This window comes from Macrobrachium nipponense, chromosome 7, assembly GCF_015104395.2.
Source record: "Macrobrachium nipponense isolate FS-2020 chromosome 7, ASM1510439v2, whole genome shotgun sequence".
NCBI lineage: Eukaryota > Metazoa > Arthropoda > Malacostraca > Decapoda > Palaemonidae > Macrobrachium > Macrobrachium nipponense.
In genome coordinates this window covers 102,608,231-102,630,897 of record NC_061109.1, presented here as the reverse complement: position 1 = coordinate 102,630,897, position 22,667 = coordinate 102,608,231, and the positions used below count along the sequence as shown (strand labels likewise).

At 38.2% G+C, this 22,667-nt stretch overlaps 1 protein-coding gene across 11 annotated transcripts in view; it reads right to left on the bottom strand.

Annotated features, from left to right (window-relative positions):
• Nucleotides 1-22,667, bottom strand: part of LOC135217745 (protein abrupt-like) — a 275,548-nt gene that overhangs the window by 185,774 nt on the left and 67,107 nt on the right. For 2 of the 11 annotated variants that reach the window (XM_064253743.1, XM_064253742.1), the window contains exon 1: nt 3,645-3,794. The exons of 2 other annotated variants lie outside the window; for them this stretch is intronic. In XM_064253743.1, coding sequence (XP_064109813.1) covers nt 3,645-3,735 — 91 coding nt within the window. In that variant the 5' untranslated portion in view covers nt 3,736-3,794. Of the gene's footprint in view, nt 1-886; nt 924-3,644; nt 3,795-3,957; nt 4,100-22,667 lie in introns of those variants that run through there. 7 more of the 11 variants (XM_064253751.1, XM_064253750.1, XM_064253745.1 and 4 more) reach the window with 6 other exon arrangements.

The window sequence follows — 22,667 nt, the reverse complement described above, 5'->3', positions numbered from 1 at the left end:
AATAAAATCAACAATTAAGTTTGCTTTTTCCTTTAAAGGACCAGTAAAAAAAACCTTAATGTACCAATAATACATCCAATCAATTAACAATGACAGGCATAGGACCTACAGTGCACATAAAACTTCAGCTTTATATGACAAATGTACTCTCCACTGAATTAATATAAGATTTCTTTTCAAATATTGATACACCCATTCAAAGTTTCTTAAAAGTATATGCTGACACTCGTGCTAATGAACTCCCTTAACTGTATCACCCCAAAGACTGATGCAAAACCTAGAACCTACTATAACTGAAGCTACCAAACCATTAGTCTACAAAATAATATTCTTTGCAAATTCAACAGGCTCTTTTACTCCTTGTTCCCTATATATATTATTCTTTATGTTAAACAACCAGTTTTACCCACACACATTCAAAAATATTTCTAAAACTCTTGAGAGAGAGGTAAAGTTAGAACTATCAGCAAACAACATTTCATTTTACATTACTGTAAACTATAATATAATATAACATGAGAGAGAGAGAGAGAGAGAGAGAGAGAGAGAGAGAGAGAGAGAGAGAGAGAGAGAGAGAGAGAGAGAGAGAGAGAGAGAGAGAGAGAGAGACTGTTCAAAAATCTTTCTAAAACTCTTAAGGGGAGCGGTAAAGTTAAAACTATATCACCAAACAACACTTCATTTTACATTTCTATGAGAGAGAGAGAGAGAGAGAGAGAGAGAGAGAGAGAGAGAGAGAGAGAGAGAGAGAGAGAGAGAGAGAGAGAGAGAGAGAATTTTTCAAATTAACATCCCAAAAAACATTCCATTACTTTTCAAAATATAGTAGTACTAAAAAATTTTCAAGAACCCACCCAACTTGACATAAAAGAAAATTATACTGCACCTTTAAGTACAGCACCCTGTGTCCAGCATTTTCACCTCTGTGGATGGGAACCAAAAAGGGAAAACAGTTAGAAATAAGAATCTCAATGACTAAACGTACCAAAGTAATTTACTCTAACAACCATCCAATGACAACGACATCTCTGCTAATCTTCAAATAGGGTTATATCTTTGCTTGGCAACCTATACAAAAGCACAGACCTCTTGAATAAATTCAAAAACATTAAAATTTCCGTGTAGTAAATTCTACTTTACTTACTGGCAGTGACAATGCTCAGGGGCTTGGCTGGAAAACTATGAATTAATGTTTTGAAAGTTTACCACCTCAACTAAGGAATCCGGTGCCTCTTCACATTGATGAAAATCACCATCACAAATCCTATAATATAGCTGACAGGAGAATACAACCCTCTCAAATGAGGCTTATTACCTACTGATGTTCATACAAAAAGCAAAGATGAAAGCTGGGCTAATAATGCATTCCATCTAATCAGCATAATTATGAAGGCAACAACCTTTACTGGCTAATGAATAATAAATAACTTCAACGAAAATAACTAACAACAAACTGACAACCCGTAAAGTCAATAATGAACAGAATACCTAGTGAGAAAAACTTCCATGTATCAGAAACTGTGTACGTATTTCTAATATATTTACTAATGTAAAACAATACACAAATACTGTACCCAAAAATTAACTCTAACTTTAGCTATCCTCCCTCTTAAATCATAATACACAAAACAAACAACAACCAGTTTTACAACTTGATCCATTTTTAGATGATGATGAGAGAGAGAGAGAGAGAGAGAGAGAGAGAGAGAGAGAGAGAGAGAGAGAGAGAGAGAGAGAGAGATGCATTTGTAATAAAGTGTTGATCTAGATTCTTGATGATCGATAGACTAGAATCTTAATGAACTGAGAATAGAGAATATTTGGTGTAAATCTATGCCAAAAATCTACAAACAATGACTTGGTCCACGATAGTTAAGATTTAAAATTTTCATTGTTCAAAAATGGAAAATCTTCTATTTCATTACAGGCAAAGAAATCTGGTATCCCCTATAGGTACAGAGCTACATCCTTGCTGGTTTTAGTTCCCACTTAGAAATTTGTTTAGGTGCAAGCTACAAAAGTAGGAGCTCAATTCAAGATATAAAATAACACACGATCCCATTACCAACCATCACGTTAAACACGAAAAGGGCTTTTGGTGATCATGAAGATGACATAAAACATCACATTACAATTCACTTTTCAAAACATTTATATATGTTAAAAATAAAAACAACCAATGGACACTCGGCAGCAATTCTTATACCTCTGCAACTACAGTAAATTTCAATCTTCACACAAGTGTAATAGTCCCATAGATATTATGGTACTCTTGTTTGATAACATACCCTTAACTTTTTAAATTCAAAAGCTGAACAAACTTCATTAATCGCAGATTTAACCTGTTTATAATCAATTTAACGTCTGATAATAGTATTTAAATCACTGAAAATTTCAATTTTAAAATTTCGTATGAACAAAATTGTAAACTCTACTCTTCTATCGAACAAAATCAGATTGGAAACAAAATAATTACAATTTCTAAAACTGGGGTAAAAATAAAAGCAAATTATAACTGCTAAACAGTTCCAATTTACAATTCCCACCAAATAGCCGAGATATGCAATGCAGTAATTGCTTCAATTAAACCAACTATATAATACGTCTCACAACAAAACAACCCAACACCCAGACTTATTATGACTGCTGTAGTGGTCTGAACCAATTTACAATGACATACTCTAAACTTAATATTTTTTTCAAACTTACATTTCTTGCTGCTGCTACTTGATTAAAATTGAAACCTAGCATTTTTTTTTATTGAAAGATTGTAAATCTGGAGATAACAATATCTACAAAGGATAATAACACTTTGCCTGACACAGGGTAACTTGGCCTACCAATTCAGCTGCAAAAGTAGGGTAACCTCCCACCTACCCACCATCCAACTTAACTCCAAAGTTTCATTGGTTGGTTGCATTACTTAACGAATTTCAACCAACACATACCAACCTAACACACCGATTGAAAGATACTAGCAAAACTAGAAGTGGTTAGTCATATATCCAATATTAGACCTACGAAATTTAAAATTAAAAAAATTACCACAACACACCTTAACGTACGTAACTGGTTTGGAACAGGCATTTAACGTACGCCTGGTCACATTTAATTCACTTCACACATTGCCCGACATGGCTAATAACTAATTCTACATTAGCCCAGTATGTTGCTACCGCTTACGATACGACAGGCTAGTAACTTTACAAATAGGTACATCAGCAGCAGCCTACTGCAACCCGATTCTGAATTTTTTTTAAGTTTTAAAACTGATCAATTACCTTCACCGGCCACTTCATACGGAAAGTGGACACTATACGCTGACCGAAGTATAGTTTACGCGATCAGGAGCTGGGCTACGTCACCTGTCATTTGTCTGTCAACAATCGCCCACGAACATGAGACAACCAAACAAGGGGGCCTATTTAATCCATGTAAGAAAATGTCCCTAACTTGACACTAATCCAAACAGTCTGGAATGACATTTACCGTCAAACTGGGATCCTTTCAATTAAAAAAAAAAAATGCCCAAAATTTTGACATAGTGACTTTGACAGACGAACTAGCAGCCTATTCGAGATGTGGGCTACGCGTTTTTAATCTTTCTCGCACTTGAAAATTAAAATGAAAAATTCATGCCTCACCCAAGGCATATAAGGGCACTGTGCCCATAGTAGCTGCAGCAGCAGACCAACGTGGCACTGGATGCGGAGGTTGGCGCCGCCCTTTTGACATGCAAGACGCGCACCCCACCACCGCTCCTTCAAACGCCCAAGATGGCGGAGAAAACCCAAAACATTCTCCAACACAGATTTCCAACAGCCAACCAAGGCTTAACTATCACAGTAACATTCACATTTCACTTCTAAAACGATCCTATGCACCTTCATAAGTACGATTAAACCACAAATACCGATCAACATTGTGTTGGAGTGGCGTTATGAATGCGAAACTTACGCAAGCTTCGTGCTCCCTTTAGCCGTGTTGTTAGCAGCTTGTCTCCTGCTCCAGCCTCTACGACTGAGCCGATGGTTCTTCTTCTGTCCCGGCCCGACCGCACTGCCTGATGCTACATAAAATTATCTACCCACATTTCTTATCGCCCGTTATAATCAATTACCGTCCACAGTGATGCATATTATGTTTAATTATGATTAAAGCTTGCATTTAAAAACAAAAATAAGAAAGTATCTATGACCTATTCTGTTCCTGCCAAATACGTCGTTGTAGCATGGAAGGCGTAATGCGGGCATGAGAAGTCATAGGTCTCAACTTGCGTGTGCACATGAATTATTAATTAGCACCCTACGTATTCCTCCTCATCCATTTAATCTAACAATAATGCATATCACCAAAAGTATTTGGTAGGAAAAAGTTCTCAAAACAGTGAAATGCTGACGAAAGCAGCACGGTCTTTGCATATAAATTAGGTACTTAAAAAAGCACAGACGTTCTTCAACCGGCAAAAGCTTGTCCAACCAACCAGAGTTGAATCTTACTTCTTGCACTCGGTCCCACCTCCTCCCATCAACCACCATATGATCACTACGCACACTTTATTTAATTACTTTTAGACCTCAGCTCTCGGAGGTCACAATCTAACATGTTTGTGACTGAGAACAACCTTAGATGTAACAATTTAGAACTGAACAAAGACATTAGGACGAAAAAGAAAAAGGAGGACCAGAGAGGCAGGATCGCTAGTTTTTGCAAGATCTTCCCCGTTAGCTTGGCCTAGTGGATGTTGCCATATGATCGTCACTCTTAACATTTACGCAATACGAATGCTTTATGTAGCCTTGCTATAAAGCACCTACTTTAAGAATGTCGTCACAAAAAAATGTAAAAGACAGGATTGGTTACATTAAGATTGAAAAAAGGAAACATACAGGAAATACTTTAATTCCGTTCTGCATGATATGGCAGACATACAGCCTGGCCTAGAAGCCTTCATACAGGGTGGCGCAAGATTAAACCAACGAAAGCACTACAGTATTTCGATGTCATCTGTATTAAGGAAATAAATTGGTAAAGATTTGGGATTTTTGTGCTATTTCCAGCTTTGGTAACGTATCGGTATATTGCTCCGCTTACAAAACATGACTCCAGCATACATGACAATTGCAACTGAAAGATCGGGTAAAACTGTTCACTGCGGGGAGGTTTTGTTGCTGCGAGAAGCCGGGTTGGCCGCGCTAGGCTCCACAAAAACTGCTACCTCTACGAGAATGCAAGACGGGCGCAGGGCTGAGGCGTGAGGCTATGCCGCCAATACTCCACAACAACCCTGCCGCACCCACCCAAATAACCCCCACCAACCCCCCCCCCCCTCCCTATATCCCTTAACTATCCCAACCTCAATCATTCGACTTGCCCTGAACCCTTTTGAAAGGATGAAAGCATCACTTGAATACTGACATTTGTAACTATTTTTCTAAGGTTTGTAAACATTCTATTATATGATGATGTATTCTTTTCTCATTGAAACGATGAAAGCTTACACGTTAAGAAACGAAAAGCTGACACTTCATATATATATTCACCAAAATTAGTCCTTTATTTTTACGGTAGCACCACACAAGAGATAAACTTTTCAACTTCACACTTTTAAACCAGTGTGTTCGCCGTAGATCATTACAGGCACAGTGCTTCGCTAACAAAGTCCAAAGTATGAGCAACTGACGCTCAGCAAATCAATCCTCATCTGAAGCTTCAACAGGAAGATAAGAATGTAACGCTCTACGCTGGGCCTCGAGATTATACGTTAAACGTTCTAAAATGTCAACGTTAAAATGGAAACAGAAATGACGTTGCCACAACGTATGTCCAAAGAAAACTTTCATATACCACAATCTACCATGAGCAGTTATTAAACTAGACATTAGCATGGATGCATAAAAATTAACGCAAGCTGCTTCTTCGTTCTTAGTAGAAAAACTGAAGCTGGCATTATACTGAACATTGCTGTCATCAACACAAAAGTGGGGTGCTCAGCCTTTTCTGACCATCAAAACTTAATACGTCCAGATTTCCTATCTAATCTCATCCTACCGGTGATAGATACCATAAACCAAATGAGGCATTTTCTCCTGTCCCTAGCAGATGCCACTTATTTTCAACATAGCTAAATGTGGCTTTGGCGTAGGACGCATCTAAGATGACTACATAAACAGCTGTAATTCTCAGTAAACGGGTTATCAAATTCTTCCAGCTTCAGACTTTCCGCAGTTCCTTGGCGTCCATGTGATAAAAAAACCCCAAATCTTTGAAAAACGGTCAGAAAAATGTAGAGGAATGATACGTGCTGAAAACTGTAGCTTTTTAACAACTGGTAATGTGCAAACCCTTAGAATTCTATTTGAAAACCTGAACACAAACTGTTAAAAGTCTCACCTGAAGCAGAAGAAGAACAGAAATGTTCAAATACCGCAACTAACCCTCTTGGTGCATTCCAACTCTTCAAATAATATACACATTTTTTTTTATGTCCCTATCAATTTATAGACGTCAACCGCATTTACAACTCTTGTACTGATTTTTTTTAACAATAAAGCGCATCCAAAAGTTATAATCAAACTAATTTTATGGGTAAGGCGGTCAATTTAATAGGAACAGTAATGTCATAACTATTTCATCAAACGGCGGTTAAATCTAATTGTTCCTTAGACTGAGAAGACTGCTGACAAACGACGGTTTATGGATTGGAATAATGCCGTTTCTCCATACATATGCATACATGATGCTCAACACCGTGGCTGTAACTTTCACCTGCTTACCTTTCACTTTTACACGACCGCTATTTCTATAGGCCTACTAGCCATCGAGAGTGACGATGAAAAAAAAAATCTATTTTCTGAATTTCTATTTCCTTTTTGTTTGTGCCATAATATTACTGATCTTCCATTAGTGGACATGGAATACTGTAGGGAAATTATTTGTTCGTTCGCTCGTATCGAGGACGATTTGAAACATTTAACGCTAATTATAAATTGCCATTCATTGCCCCGCCCGTGAACAGTTTTCATCAATTATCAATGAATCATAAAAACGCTGTCTTAGAAGCCCTTTAGAGCAAACAGTCGTAAAAATTTCCTGTGCATATAAACACTCCGAACTGGGGAGGAAGGTACCTGAAGCTGACATAATTCAAAAGATTGTCTCTCGCGGAGCTTCAAGTTTGTCAACAAAACTGTAATTCGCTCTCTGACAGACGGAAGAACAACCAGCATACAATCCAATATGGAAACAATTCGATATCAAAATCTAACAACACTAACCCAATTCTGATGCTGCAGAGAGACAACATGAATAGTTACAGAAATTCGGAAAACTGTGGGATAACGATTTTGATTACGCATAATATTCAAGTACAGTACCAGCCCCATACATGCATACAGCAACAAACCCCACACACCCATTTCATTTACACACTCACACACACACAGACACAGACACCACCACACACACAGTGACACACACCACATCACACATATATATATATAATATATATCTATATATATGTATACACCACACAACCCACACAAACCATAAAACACACAACACCACACAACACACATATATATATAATCTTATAGATAGTTATGTGTGGTGTGTGTGTGTGGTGTGTGTGGTGTGTGTTGGGTGTGTGTGTGTATATATTATTAATATATATATATATATTTATATATATATATAATATATATATATATATATATATATATCCCCTATTTACTCAACATTCTTGCTCTCGACATAATATCTCAGTCGGGGTCGCTGTTCTTAATGAAACTTTTTCTACGGCCCATTCCATAATACATTTTGGCAGATGTTATACCGTCCCAAAGATAATAAGCATAGTCAATACTAAGAATAGCAATGCAAAACCATAAACAATATATATATATATATATATATATATATATATATATATATATACATAGCGTTATTTTTCCTGATAGAGAGAGCTCCGACGACAAAAACTGATCCTTTAGTTACTGAATGAAAGATGAACAAAAACTTCCACGGCGCCATCTACTTCACTTGTCCACTCGGAGGAGAGCCTCAGCCAAGCCGCTATACCACCACCACCATCAACCTTCACTCCCCTTGGCCAGTCACTCATTAACACTGTCAGGCACATAACTTTTTGCCGTTCTTTTCTTCAACCCTTTCATTGTCCTTGTATCATCTATATTTGCTGTTCACTAACATACTCTTGCATCATTCAGCTCTTCATCCCTTCTTGCACCTCCATTCAGCAAGTAGCTCTTCTTTCACAGTGCTGACTGTATTTCTTCCAACAGCAACTTTCTACTTTCAGTTTCATTTTAAGTTTCGTTTGCTTAATTTCCTACAGCAAAACGACCTTTTCTCTTTAAATCACTTACTCAAGCTTACTGACTCAGTCTTTAGTGTACCACTCATTATTTAATTAACAATGATATGCTCTTTATTTTTCATTCCTCCTTCCTCGGGTCATATACCCATAAGACCTAGCCAGCCAATCTTGAATTTTATATATCATCTAAAACTCCTTCCAATTTGTTATATCAAACCCTATCTCAATTTTTCGCTAAGATTCTCTTCTTAACTGCTGCTCTTTTTGATCGCAAAGATTTGCCTTCAAAGTTATATGACATTCCAACATCTCACGACTCCTTGTCGAATCCTTTCCACTTTCATATGAGTGGTCGGTCTCCTCAACCTGGGTCGCTTCTTTACACAAACCGATTCGCTCTCTCTCTCTCTAACGAAGCATCTGCATTCGGAAAAGAACGCTAATAGGTCTGCACGTTAATTCAAGAAGCCCCGTGAATGATGCTACGCGCCAATAACCAAAAATCTATAAATGTTAAATTTCAAGAAATGCTTGGAAAGTCATATCACCATCTCCGGCGTCCAATGACAATTCTTAAGGCGCTGCCATACTCGATTCACTTACTATAAGGAAACCTGAGTACTGTCATCATATGATCAACTCCTTGATCATAGAGTCGAAAACGAAAACAATAATACTGATCTTGATCTAAATCTTGCTTCTTACTGTTTAATTGTGTTGCTGCAAAGGTTTCGAACAGTCAGAACTTCGAAGCAAATATCTGTGTTATCTCGCTCGGTCTTAGTTTTTCTTTGTTACCCATAATTCTCGAAGTAACTGAAATGCAAGCAGAGACTCATGTTAATATTTTCATTTTATTGGCAAATGTTACAAATTTGTTGAAAAGGTCATCCTCAATTACTCTGGATGGTCTGAAACTCTTTTAAAACAGTTAAGCCAAAGAAATAACTGTATGAATAACAGTTTTCATACACAAAATCAGCCGTTACAAAAATGGTTCGAATAATGTGCGAACAGTGGCACACACACCATGGAACACTGTCTATTATACATTTGCCATTGTACCCGCCAACGATCATTTTTCAAAAGTGGTTGTGAGTATCAGTTTTATCCCCCAAAATGGAATTCTGGAGAAAGACTGATTATATAATTATATTACGCAAAATTATACACACACACACACACACACACACACACACACACACACACATATATATATATATATATATATATAATATATATGATATATATATATATATATATATATATATATATATGCATGTATGTACATGTTAACATACACTACTCTTCTGTAACTTTTGTTTTCGATGCAATAATAGTCCACTTATCCATTTAGCTATCAAAAAGAATAGATTCTAATCCTGGACGGTGCACTAGATGAGATGCATTCTCCAATTTTAATTTTCCTAAAATACTTTTCTTTGAAGTAGAGCTGACTACATGTGTGGACACATTTTCTCTCTCTCTCTCTCTCTCTCTCTCGCTCTCTCTCTCTCTCTATTATTATATATATATATAGTATATATATTAATTAATAAATATAATATATATATAAAAGTAATATTTATATATCTAATAATTTCTTTATAATAATTTCTTATACAAAGAAGCTTCCACGTCTCTCAAAATATGAAAATATCACCCGTGAGCGTCATTTGAAGTATTTATGTAGTTATTTGCATGTTAGGCTACAATGTATGTAAAACACTTAAAACTGGTGGCGCCATCACTTACGAATGTGCTTAAGTGCGACCTCAGCTACTATAACTGACCTGCTTGGATTAAGAACTGTGAGAAGGGAGGCTGGAGATGAGTCGAGATTTGGGGGAAATAAAACACAAGAAAGAAAAGAGTGGCCATTTTCATAGATGCTCTTTGTATCACGCATCTTTGGAGGTGCTGATGAAGATGATGATGAGAATTGGAATGCTCTAATTGCTTTTCCTATCGCAGAATATCTAAACAAGCTCTGAAGATCCTTCTCGAATGGATGGGTAACGACGGTTACTATAAACAGGAGCCGTAATACGTTGACGAGGATGCCATCCAGGCAAATTCAGACAACAGAGGATCATTTTGGGCTCTGTTCACAAAGCTCTCCCACCCAACCTTCCTTCCCCACTTCACTACCAGTGCCAAGTTATATTGTATCCACACTCTTAGATCCACTACAAGCGCGATATTCTTCCTATGCGAGTGAGTGAGTGTGTGTGTGTGTGTTTGTGTGTGGATGGGTGGGGGAGGGGTGTCAAGTATTATGTAACCATCTTCCTATGCACAGGCATTTCTCTAATCCGAACATTCGTTTTCCTTAGAACATGATGTCAGTTCCTGAGAGGAGACGGTGTTTGGAGGAACCACTACGTCGTCCACCCCCTTTCCTCGACCGCTCCCTCTTGCAATCAATAAATTCCTCCACTGAATATTTCCTTAAAGCGCCTCGATGCTCCACGAGTCTGTGTAGGCCTATTCCTCGTCTGGCTTGTACACCTCCCGGGGACCCCCTCCTTCCATCAACCTCCTCGCTCTTGGCGTTTCTTCGGTTTCTCTCTCCTCTTCTTCGAGCGGTTTCTCGGTCTTCCTTTACCTGGCTACTTCCTCAGCTCTACCGCGCGATGCTCTCGGATGCGCTTCCTGTATCTCTTTCGTGTCATGCAGATATCCTGATTTCATGCATTCCTTTGTTCGTCGGTCCCCTCCAGCCCCCAATCCCCCTGCCTTCCATTCCTCCTTCAACCGAAGCGTCCCCTCTTCACTGATTTTTTTAATGAATATCCCCTCTTGATTTTTTTATTCCACTTCTCATTAATTCTCCTCAAGGTTTGAATTTTTCCTTGATAGTCATACAGGAACCTCCTTCCCTTTTTACGACCATCACCAAGCTACAATATCATCATCATCATAATCAACATCATCTCCCCTCTTCATCAAGAGGGCAGCAGAAGCAGCATTACCCTCCTTCGTCTGACCAAGCTGCGCCTCAAAGGTTCACTGACCTCTCCGAGAGAGAGAGAGAGAGAGAGAGAGAGAGAGAGAGAGAGAGAGAGAGAGAGAAATACATTTTGTTTGTTGATCTCCTTTTCGAATCAAATATCTCATATTTGACGCTATCCCACTGTTAAGCCATGTATTGACGACGTTTACGCAAGTCACCACTAAGAAATGCACTGCTTGAACTCAGAAATACCTGCGTGCGGATATGCGCCGACACTGGTGTCTGGACATTTCTAGATAGGCCTACGAGAAGCGCGGAGGAAGAGACCTCTTTCTTTTTTTTTTTTTTTTTAGAGTTAAAGCTGATATTACTTTACCCAAACGAAATCACGTACAACATAATAATGAAGAATAAACTTTTCCACCGAATTGTGAACAAGTTATCTAGTTTGTCAGAAAAGAAAAGAGGATATGAAATTTACAGTGGAACAAGGACAAAAGAATGTTAGTGGGACTGCTGATATGACTAGCCCCGACTGGTTTCGGTTTACTGAAACAAACTAATTCTTCTATGAAGTTAAATTTCAACTCAAGTCATTAGAAGGACATTTTAAATTCTCAAGCCTAAGCTAAACTAAATTCAAAAGCCCGTCTAATAGAGGAATATCCCTCTCAATCAAAAGAACTGGATCCACGTGAAAAGCGCTAACAGACTCCGCAAAGTCGATGGTTCGCTGCTCATCACATTCCCTAAAGACAAATGAGTCTATTAGAACAAGTCACCGGTGCATTTACCGGCCAATGCAGCAACGTTCTTTGACGGCAGATACCTTCCGAAACTACAAATACTTATTTCACTTAAAAAATGACAGAAAGGAAATCGTTACATTCAAACTTAACACAGAGGATTTGTTCACCTATCACCATTATTGAGATCATGCAGAAAAGATTTTAAAAATTCTATCTTGTAGCGAAACTGACAAAATCATGGGTCAAGGAGATTTTAAAAAATTCTATATCTTGTTATGCTGTGAAAAAACTGACAAAATCATGGGTCATGACGCCGGAAGGAACCCATTAGTAAAAATTCTAAACCATACATAACCCCGCATTTCGGATACAAACATCAAACATTATCAAAGGACAACAAAATCATTGCACCGCTATAAATTATCGACAGTAAAAGCCTCGTGAAATTACGGGTGATGTTGATTAGAATATTCTTCCCTGTCAAACAGGACTGAAAGCGATTAAATTAGATTACATCTAAAGCAGGCACAAACGCAAACCACTCTACCTTTCAGTACCACAATCGTAGAACAGGTATTCATTATTCTTCACTCAAACCAACCTAAACTACATGATCATCTAGAACTCATGACCTCTCATGTTTATAGCTGCCATCATCATTGTCATTCAACCTCTGCTGTACCACCCATAGCTCTTCTATATTGAAATAAAATGTAAGATCCTGACATCTGAGCTAAGATGCAATGTCACCGGTCTTTTTGACAACCCCAATACAGAATGCAATCCTAAACTTGACATGCCACCTTACATTCAATTCCTCAGCCAGATCAGACACCACATCAAGTATTCTACAACTATTATGCGAAATAGTTCATAGAATCACCAATATAAGGACACTCCATTACAAAATATTACATATCAACGAAACAATCTGAACTATACCTACATATAAAGTGGAACCGCTACGTCATGGTCACACACAGTAAATTAGGTACACACACACACACACATATATATATGTATATTATATATATATATATATATATATATATATATATATATATATATATATATGATCATAATCACTTTAGCATGTGATTCGTTTATCACACATATCCACAGGTGCCTAATATTAGACAGGGTGTAGGTCCTGACCGGTTTCGGCTTTATTTTCAAGCCATTGACAAAGGACTGATGGCTTGAAAATAAAGCCGAAACCGGTCAGGACCTACACCCTGTCTATTATTTTTCACCTGTGGATATGTGTGATATATATATATATATATATATATATATATATATATATATACACACACATATAATTACGCTTTTTCCCCTCTGGTGGGGGTGACGGAAGTAGGCTTAAAGCCTTCTGGTTCCTAAGCAAATCCACAGGGATGAGGCTGCTTGCCCCACGTCCTTTTTCTTAACCCAAGCAAATGTTGGTCTCTATTTACAGCTATATGGCCTACTGGAAAATTAGGAGCAATCCGAGGACCTATCAAATATGAAGTGAGCGCTTACTGTTATTTCCCACTTTACTTAGTAGACACCTTTATATATATATATATATATATATATATATATATATATATATATATATATATATATATATATATGCGTGTGTGTGTGTGTGTGTGTGAAGAAAAGAACGGAACAAGTTAACCAAACGACATGATACATCAGCATACAAAGTGTAAAGCTAATTATATAAAACCAAGCATTCACACCGGAGTCACTCGGTACGCTGAAAAATGACTCTTAACTCTGCCCGGACAATGAATATCTAGACCGTGGAATATATCAATAAGTCCAAGCTCAAGATCACTTCCGATCCCCTTCAGATTCTAGCTATTTAAGACAACCACAATACGAAGCGCACATTATTTCAGAGGGACCTGGTGGACTGGCGATGACCATAGTCTAAAAATATCGTTCTTCTGTCTTTGTGATGAATTTTAGTGGATTTGTATATCGTAATGTTAACACTGTGTGTGTGTGTGTGTGTGAGTAAAGTATATATATGAAATGGAGAGTGGAATGGTTGTACTGACTGGACGATGAAGTCTAACTGTAGAAACAGTCTGAAATGGTTGACAAGAGGAAGAGGTAGAGTTGATGTGAAACACAGTGTGGTCATGAGGATAAATGGAAACTAGAAATAGAGAAAGGATGCTAATGTAGACTCTAAAAGGCATTTAGGAATATTCCAATGATGGCAGGATGAGAGGGGTGAAGGAACAAGGAAAGTATCAGAATGGGATTGTTGAATCAGCTCTCTTACGGAGTGAAGCGTTGATGTTTAACTAAAATAAAAGAAAAAGGTTAACTTGTTGAGAGGAATTGTTTGCAGAGTATCTGTGGAGTAAGAAGAATTGAAAGGCCTAAGACTAGATAGGTGTGGCCATTAAGAGGTCAAAACGTGCACAAGTTCGATCATTCGGAAAGAACACGGAATTATGGGTTGGCGAGAAGAGTGGATACTCGGATGTATTGGGGCGAAGGAGAGGAAGACTCAGAGAATGTGCATAAATATTGTCAGCCTTGACATCCACGAAGGACAAGAGTGCATGTGAGATACAAGTGAATGATGTGGTGTCTGCAAGTGGTTCGACGTGCTGTTGATGAACCTTTTACGTAAGTGCGTAAGACGCGGTTAATAAAAGGGTCACGTGGCAGCGATCATTTTCGTGTTTTGCCTCTTAAGCCTTCCACTACTAGAGAACAGCGGTTAATTTTACATACACTCATACACGCGCGCGCGCGCGCGCACACACACACACACACACACATATATATATATATATAATATATTATATATATAGATATATATAATTATTATATATAATATATATTTATATATAATGTATATATATATATAATTTTTCCTATGAAATAATACCTGTTACGCTAAAGGCATCAGCAAATTTGCTAATTACAATGGTAACTGGTGTTCATGACAAGCAAATCTTTCCTACAAGTTCAAGGAAACATCCTTGCATATTAAAGGTGACTAATAATCATAGTTGGCATGCTTTACTTTTTTTTTTATATGGTGCACCAGGAATAAATGAGAGAAAAAGCAAAACATGCCTGGAAGATTACAGCCATACAGACTTCAGTAACTGAGAATGTATCCCTACTTTTTTTTTAATATATTTATTTTTGCCGTTTTTAAAAGTTCAGAATATGAGATAATTTGGGAAATGCCATCGTTCATAATTACTGGGCATTACAGACAACACCCAAATACTTATTTTATAGATGACAATATTATTGTAGACAGCTGCAACTTCGACCAGAGTATAATTAAATGACGCAAAAATTCCATGTTAATATTTCCGGGGATTCAAACATTTGACGGAAAAGATGAAGCTAGGAGAAAACAAATATAAAATCATAAGAAGAGAATGGTCATGTGGAGGAGGACGTGCTTGCATAACGGTGTCTTCAGAAAGTTCTTGTGTCCGGAGAGAGGAGAGGGAGGGCAAGAGGGAGGGAGGAGCAGTGGTGGTTTCAAGACAATTTGTTGTTTGTGAAGGTGACTGACTCCCAGCACCCAACCCCTCATTCTCTGCTTGCCTTGCTTCCATCTATCCCTTACGTGTGCAAGCGCGCACGCACTCAGATTGCAGGGTTGCATCAGCGCACAGAAACTGTGACCCAATCTGTCTAAAACATCCGTCTCACCGACATGAAAATCAACCAAGCAATTCTTTCAAAACTCCGTTTGTTTACTTGCAAATAATCTTAGAATCTTAGGACGGGTCAAACATCAGCTCCGACGAAACTCTTCACAATTCGCTGACACGTAATGATTCTTATGGAGCACTTCTTCAGCGTGCCAATCTCAAACAGGTATCCATTTCTAAACTCTCTCTTCACTTGATAACATGCACACGAGTCAACCTTTATCTTTCATAATGTCAATGTTACAGCCTATAAAATCAAGAGTAAAGAAACGCACTACCTTATTCTTTGACTTAACACACCAGTTCGGTTACTTGATCTCGGCACTCTCGATTTGTTAAAACAGAGAACATGGAAAATAATAAGGGCGAAGCAAAGTCATCTAGACAGACGACACAGAGAGAGAGAGAGAGCTCTCTCTCTCTCTCTCGCGAGTTAAAAACAGCTCCAAACGACATGTTTGTTTGTGCGTTTGTTTTAATATGTGTAGAGGTATTACAGTTTACGGGAAGATATTTTTAACGTTGTCTTCATACCCGCACACCCGCAAGAGAACCGCCTACACTGCCTGCTGTCTTTTCCTTCCATCTGTCGCTCTCTTCCTCTTAACTTATTCGTCGCTGGACAAATACATACTAAATACAAACACATAATTGACTTGCAACTCTAAATGGGTGTCTTGCAAACAAGCTTCACGTGGTTTCTTTAAGCCTAAATGATGTCCATTTTCTAATGACCTCTTCAGATGAAAAAGTAAATATGTTCCCTTGCACGGGAAGCAATGTACTGTAAAGGACGCATAAATTGTGGAAATTGCCTGCACAATAATAATAGTACGAAAAGGGAACGAAGTCCAACCTGGGAAAGGGAAGCATCATCGGTACAATATGTAAATACTGCCAAATCCCAATGAAAAAGATCTGAACTCTGGCTCGCCTCCTTCCGAGCTCTGTGCTCCCAAGGAAGAAAATCTTTTGCCTTCTGTACTGCCAAAGATCTTAAATAAGTTCCTCACTCCACTATCCACTTTACTGTAAATATTACAAGCGATTGGGCATGAATGTACATTATCAGCAGCCGGAATATTAAAGGCATGAGAGTGCGGGACTTAACTAACATTTCACAACTGAGAATCTGAAATACTTCTCTTATCTGGACCAAATGAGAAGGCTCCTCATCGATGTACTTCGAGAAGTGTTAACTTTTTCCGTTTTCAAAACCCTTTCTCTCCATCTTAACTGACCGTGAATAATGCTTCATTCGAAACAACAGTGAGAACACCGTCAATTATGTTGTTGGCCTGCACTTGCGAATGGTTGTTGAATAAAATAAATCTATCATATATGTTATGTGTGAATTATAATACACACACACACATATATATACACATACATACATATACATATATATATATATATATATATATATATATATATATACATATAGTAAAATAAAAGCATAAATACGGAACACTGACCAAGAACCTGTTCTTTTTCTGACACCAATTAGTGCCCAGTTTCGCCTAGAAAAGAAACAGTATATGTACATAAACTGACATGGTAAGTTCTAGACTTTCAAATGTGACTAAAGAAATGGCTAGCGAGAGCGGTCGTGCTATCAGGGCATGTAATGAGAAGTGCTATAAACACGAAACGGAGAGAGAGAGAGAGAGAGAGAGAGAGAGAGAGAGAGAGAGAGAGAGAGAGAGAGAGAGAGAGAGAGAGTGTGTGTAACGCAATGGTGGCCATGGCTCAGGACGTATTTTCCATGGAATTTATTTCCCCATCTCTTTCTTATCTTGACAATGTATCCTGTCCTAACTGTAATGTTACGTAAAACGAAATTAGTCTTACGCTTACATCCGGACAAGACCGTTTTATTATTTTTTTTTTCTCTTTCTCTTCCGTTCGGGCTACGACCACAGCCTTCACTATTCCAGTGACTTCATATTTGATGCTTTCCAAAACCACCCTTCCATTAGAGAAAACTGACAAAAAGCAATGATACTAAATAAATGTGTGGGACTACATCATCACGTTCATTATATTGCCAATCTTTCGATCAGCGAAATTCTGAAAAATCGGTTCTTGTCAGTGAGTTCGAGTTCCCAAATATAAGGGCACTACCTACATTAAATACTATTTCAATGGAAAAAAGCGTATATTATATATATATATATATATTATATATATATATATATATATATATATATATATATATATATATATAGTTTCATTTTGGCAGGGGTGCCTAATAAATATATACGAAATAAATTCCTATTAGCAACAGTATTAGCACGGTTCAACTGATGACCAAAAAAGAGCATCATATTCATAATTTTCTGAAATTCTTCACAATTCATAAGCCTATGCCTTTGGCTGATAAAGCAATCTAATGTTTCTCCATAACACTTTTAACTTTCTTTCAAGTTCTCATGCAACCTGGGAAAAAAAAAATTAGCTCTGGAATTCACCTAACCCAATTCTACCAACTTTTAAGTAATAACAATGATATAGTATAATAACGACTCTGATCAAGCTCTGACAATATCGGCCGACCCTCTTTAACAAGGGCCACTGAATTCTACACCATCAACCTAAGAAACAAATGAAGTCTGCCAGATGATTACGTAATTATTCTACAATTGTTTTCTATGAGCAAGAAATCTGGGGCAAGAAACTTGTTTTGGCGTTGCTGCTGTCAACTGCATTCTCCAAGACGCCCACTAATTCTCTCTCTCTCTCTCTCTCTCCGTTTACCCGGCTTCCTGTCTCTTCTTTTAATGTGGCATTCACTCGCTAGTATAATTCTCTTTCCTTGTCATTGGAATGAAGCAGTCAAACGAGGCAGTACTTGACTTGATCCGTATGCAAACAGTCTACCCGAAGGCTTACATTTGCAATGGCGTCTGCATATCAAACGCGTCTACAGTTGTGTGCACACTTTCTTGATGCAGATGCCGAGGGTCCGTGAGCATTTACAACTGCCCAAGAGGGTTCCGAAGGAGACATTAAACGACCACTATATCTATTCCCCCTCCCCCCTCCCAACTCTCTCTCTCTCTCTCTTCATATGTGCGTGTGCGGGTGTGACAGCTAATAATGGCATGGTTCTTCAGTATTAATTTAACGCAATGGAAAACCAGTTTTTAACTGAGGCCAAGATAAGCCTCCCCAAAGTACTGTAGATTCTTCGATTTTTCTTGCAATTTGTAGACTTATATTTGTCATAGATTAACCTAAACCCCGGGTCATATAATTGTGAAGACCCACAAAGATGAAGCTGGTCACGCAGAACAAGAAGCGTATGAGCTGTGCGCACTTGGCAATATGAATGCCACCGCTACGCTTCTTGACGCGAAGAGGTGAAACTTTTGCCTGTCACAGTGATATAAATGCTTATGACTAGTCTCCTGTGTAACTGGGAAACCCCGTGATATCTTAAGCGCAATAAAGTCTAAAGTCTCGATGTAGGCAGCATGAAGACAATCACGAAGCAAATGAGTCCATTCCATGTTCATTTACATGTACTAAAATGACTTTACTCCACTTATTCTGAGTCTCCTGCAGCGGGACTGGACAGCCATCTATCATTCGGCAATGCGTAATCAGGGCCATTTTTTAATACACCTGAGTCATTCATGGATGTTCTTTCTTTTTAAGTAGGGCTGTAAGATCATGAAACACTCGATGCTGTTTCTGCAATTCATTTTAGCAATGACTTATTATTAATGACGTTAATCTAGTCATCGATGTCACCAGTTACAATTAACATTAACACCTGACTGACTAGACGCAATTTTACGCAGTACACTATAACTAGTAAAGGCCTTCCTTAAGACTCCAAAAGTTGGTATCATCAGTACAGTAATATAATTTCCGTACATTTTCCATGGTTATGTGATAGCGATATTGTACCCAATACCAGCGAAACCAGCTGAAAAAACTGCATTGTAGTTAATAAAATACGGTTAAAATCATGACTACTAGCCAAGAAAAATGCATCAGGGACCACTACAGAGAATAAAAGAGCATCAAATGCTTCTTTTCCTCGAGGTAAAATTATTCAAGAAATATTATATAAGAAGGACAAAAGTGAAATGTATACTAATAATCCTAAAAGAAATTTTCGTTTAAGGAATCGATTTAATATCATTGGACTAGACTACAACCGAGACTCAAAGAAGACGCGAACCGTACACAAACTACTTCCACGTTCTTCTCCATAAAAAGTGTAAATGATTTGAAACTTGAATTATACCTGGACACAACTGCACCTTTTCTCCTTCTTTGAGGTTTCCAACTCTAACATATTAACTGACTATCATCCTTCTCTCTCTCTCTCTCTCTCTCTCTCTCTCTCTCTCTAACAAGGACAGTGTGAACACAGAAAGGGTAGTCTGAATGATGCCGTTAACGGGTCGTCATTTGTCAGTTTACACAGATGTTGCGGACGCAGAGGAAATCATGAATATTCACGGATATCCTAATGATATAGATCTCCGGGCCATTATTACATGCTATGGGAGGATATGGCCAAACCATCTCTGTCATTTGCACATTAAACCGTTACAAATGACGCTGGAGACAAACAACGCTTCAATAGCAGGGTCTGCTCGCTATGACAAGGTTACTGCTTCCAAATGACACGCGGCGAACTCATTACAAGCATAAATAAAAGACATTCCCAATATTACAAGATCCAAAATTGTAGCACTCGCCCCGAGATCACAGAGCACGAACGCTCTCACTACCATTAGAGGTATGTTGGGCATGCAAACCACAATTTGTGGGTGAACTTCAACAGACAAACTGGGGGCAAAGAAAGGTACGCACATCAAATAAAGAAATTATATTGTTTAAAAAGAAAGAGACTGATTGAACGATCAAAGAATAAAAAACGTATCGCCGTAACATGTTTACAGAAGACAATACATAAAAGAAAATTTTATTCATATAATTAAATCTACCGCATAATCTCACATTCTTACTTAAGCAATGAAGATGTCAAACACTGCAATAAATTATCACGAAGGTGACTTATCTATAAAACAGACAGAAAATTATACGCGCGTTTAATATCACCAGAACTCAGATCTAAAATCCGCATACATTAATCACAACAGTACAGGATGCCATGTTTCAGCTCCCCAAACAAGTTGATATTTACCTAGACGCACGGGCGAAAATATAATAGTGAGCTTGAAATTTAAAAACAACGAGCCTTCAATTCACAAGCGAACACTAATTGTAAAATGGCAAATTGCAACGCGTGGTAATTACGCACATATTAATTCACCGTGAATATAAAATTTACATAACATAAAAAGAAACCGCGAGGGGCTTGACTTACGTCTGGACAAAACAAGAAAATATTCGTTGATCTCGACCATAAAACGATGGAAGTCCCTCCTCTAAAATACATTTGTATACTTATGTTACACAGGGGCTGCTTACACGTACATTTGCACACACAAGCAAAGGCATGGATATAAAGCCATGGGCCTAACATTTATTACTCATTCTTGCACTTTAGTATGCAACGTAGCAGCATCGAGAGAGAGAGAGAGAGAGAGAGAGAGAGAGAGAGAGAGAGAGAGACTTATTATACAAATTTCTAATGTCTGAACTGCTAACAAATACAAATGGTGATGTAAAATGAGGATTATCAGTCATGACGAAAAGTCAGAGTGGCCGGAGAAATGACTGCGCAATGGGTAAATCATATCGTCCCCGATACCAGCAACCTTTAAAGCGAAAATACCAGTCACTCTCTTATCGTGAGCACATGGCGAAAATGCAGTCGTAACACGAATTGCAAATGCAGTTCCCCCAGAAGAAATCGACATAAAATCGCGGACGACGGTTGGAACTTAGTTTATGGATGCCAACGCAGACCTTTCAAATAATAACATCAATGGATTGACACCCAGGCTCGGGTTTTAAAGCAATCCAAATATCCAGTTGTATGAGAGTATGAGATCATGCTCACACCCTGTGTCTTCATTATCTGCATACTTCATAAGAATTTCTGGGTTGTTCATCTCGTTACCAAATGTCGAGATACACAGTGAAAAAGGCATCATCTACTGTGAAATTACGGGAAAGGGACGGTCATTTAAAAGATACACAGAGAGAGAGAGAGAGAGAGAGAGAGAGAGAGAGAGAGAGAGAGAGAGAGAGAGAGAGAGAAACATAAAAAGACAACACCAGGAGGTGAGGAACCGATGAGGTCTCTAGGACCGGTTAGGGTACACATCTGTATTTTAACAACTGGATTATGGCAACTCAGGATAAGAAAATGTTTAATACGTTTTCTACAACGATGAAAAACATGACCAAGTTCATTCCAGTTTATTTTATTATTTGTTTATTTTTTTGCCATTGCAGATTCTGAGTAATGAAGTCTTGTCATAGAGACTGGAATAAAGGACCCACTGTAAAGGTGCATTCCAGAAATCAAGGAGGAAATGCACGTAAGAGGCGTCTGCCCTAACATCGTGCATCTCTCTCTGCCTGTTGCAAACACTGTGTCGATTGTTAATTTCGAGACTTGCTCATCCCAGCGGCGTCTATTTTGCAAGGGGCGAGTGGGATTTAACCTCACGGAACATTACGATAAAAATACGTACTTGAATGGTGGATATGAGAGAGAGAGAGAGAGAGAGAGAGAGAGAGGGGAAGGGACTCGACGAAGGGGGTGGACCACAAAAACTTGTGCTACTCTCTCTCTCTCGCGCGCACAGACGCATTCCAACTTTCATAACAGAGGACCCTCATGGGCCAAAAACCGATGTCTAGACACACCCATAAATGAGGAGTGAATTATGGATAACATCCCTAAAAACATGTGAGTAAATAGGTAGACGTTCATAACGTGATACTATTTCAAATAAGTAGTCTTCTAAATAAAGCGAGAAAAAACGAACATCTTG